Consider the following 1,163-nt stretch of genomic DNA (forward strand, 5'->3'; position numbering starts at 1 on the left):
GGGTTCCCACAGCGTGTCCCCCATCCTGCAGAGGGTCCCACAGGGGTTCCCACAGCGTGTCCCCCATCCCGAGGTCCCACAGGGGTTCCCACAGCGTGTCCCCCATCCTGCAGAGGGTCCCACAGGGGTTCCCACAGCGTGTCCCCCATCCCGAGGTCCCACAGGGGTTCCCACAGCGTGTCCCCCATCCTGCAGAGGGTCCCCGTTGCGCTCAGACCGCGGCCGTGGTTTATTGTCCCACCCGCGCTACATCCTAGGCTGGCCGGGGACCCCGGACCCCCGGGGCAGCGCCAGCCCCACAGCTGGGGCAGCCAGGGGTCCGGGGGGGCAGCCGGGGGTCCAGGGGGGCAGCCGGGGGTCGTGGGGTCCAGGGCGGTGCCGCAGCCCCTCAGCTGGGGCTGACCTGGCTCGAGGACACGGAGGAGACCTCGGTGCGCTGGGCCGAGCTGGACATCTCGGAGTCGTCGCTCATGGGCCGCCCACACACTGTCTCCAGGATGCAGGCGCGGAACTGTGGGGACACAGGGGCAGGGGACAGCTCAGCCCGAGGGTCCCACTGGCCCCAGGTCCGGCCCTGGCACTGTCCTCACACCCCTGGTGCCACGTTGGCCCCATCTCCCATCCCTCGGTATGTGCCAGCCCTGTTGGTGGCCCTGGACGTGACCATGTGTCCCCAGGTGTCCCCAGGTATCCCTGGATGTCCCTTATACCCCGTGTGTTCGTGGGTGCCCTGCGTGTCCCCCCGTGCCGCGGTGTCACCTGTTTGTTCATGAAGCAGTAGATGATGGGGTTGTAGATGCAGGCGCTCTTGGAGAAGAAGGCAGGGACGGTGACGAGGCGCAGGTCGAGGCCGTGGTCGCGGTTGTTCACCATGTACATGGCCAGCGCCGCGTAGGGGACGTAGCACAGGCAGAAGGACCCCACCATGACCACGACCATGCGCGACACCTCCCGCTCCGCCTTCTGCGTCGTGGCCGACTCCTGCTGCTGTGCTGCCACCTGGGATGGGGACGGGGACAGGGACACCTTGGGCCTGCCCAACCCCCTGATCCCCTGCTTGCCCCCCTGCCCGGGCACCTGCCTTGTGCTCCTGCCCACCCTTCTGATCAAGCAGCCTGTCCTTCCTCCCTCCCTCCCTCCCTCCCTTCCTCCCTCCCTCCCTC

At 68.5% G+C, this 1,163-nt stretch overlaps 1 protein-coding gene across 1 annotated transcript in view; it reads right to left on the reverse strand.

Moving 5' to 3' along the window:
- Positions 1–388: 388 nt before the first annotated feature.
- The window catches only part of OPN1SW (opsin 1 (cone pigments), short-wave-sensitive), a 2,021-nt gene continuing 1,246 nt past the window's right edge, over positions 389–1,163 (reverse strand). The window contains 2 exon segments of the mRNA XM_017838903.1: positions 389–511; positions 760–1,026. Coding sequence (XP_017694392.1) covers positions 389–511; positions 760–1,026 — 390 coding nt within the window.

Source organism: Lepidothrix coronata, unplaced genomic scaffold (genome assembly GCF_001604755.1).
Source record: "Lepidothrix coronata isolate B3197 unplaced genomic scaffold, Lepidothrix_coronata-1.0 Scaffold368, whole genome shotgun sequence".
Classification (NCBI taxonomy): Eukaryota; Metazoa; Chordata; class Aves; order Passeriformes; family Pipridae; genus Lepidothrix; species Lepidothrix coronata.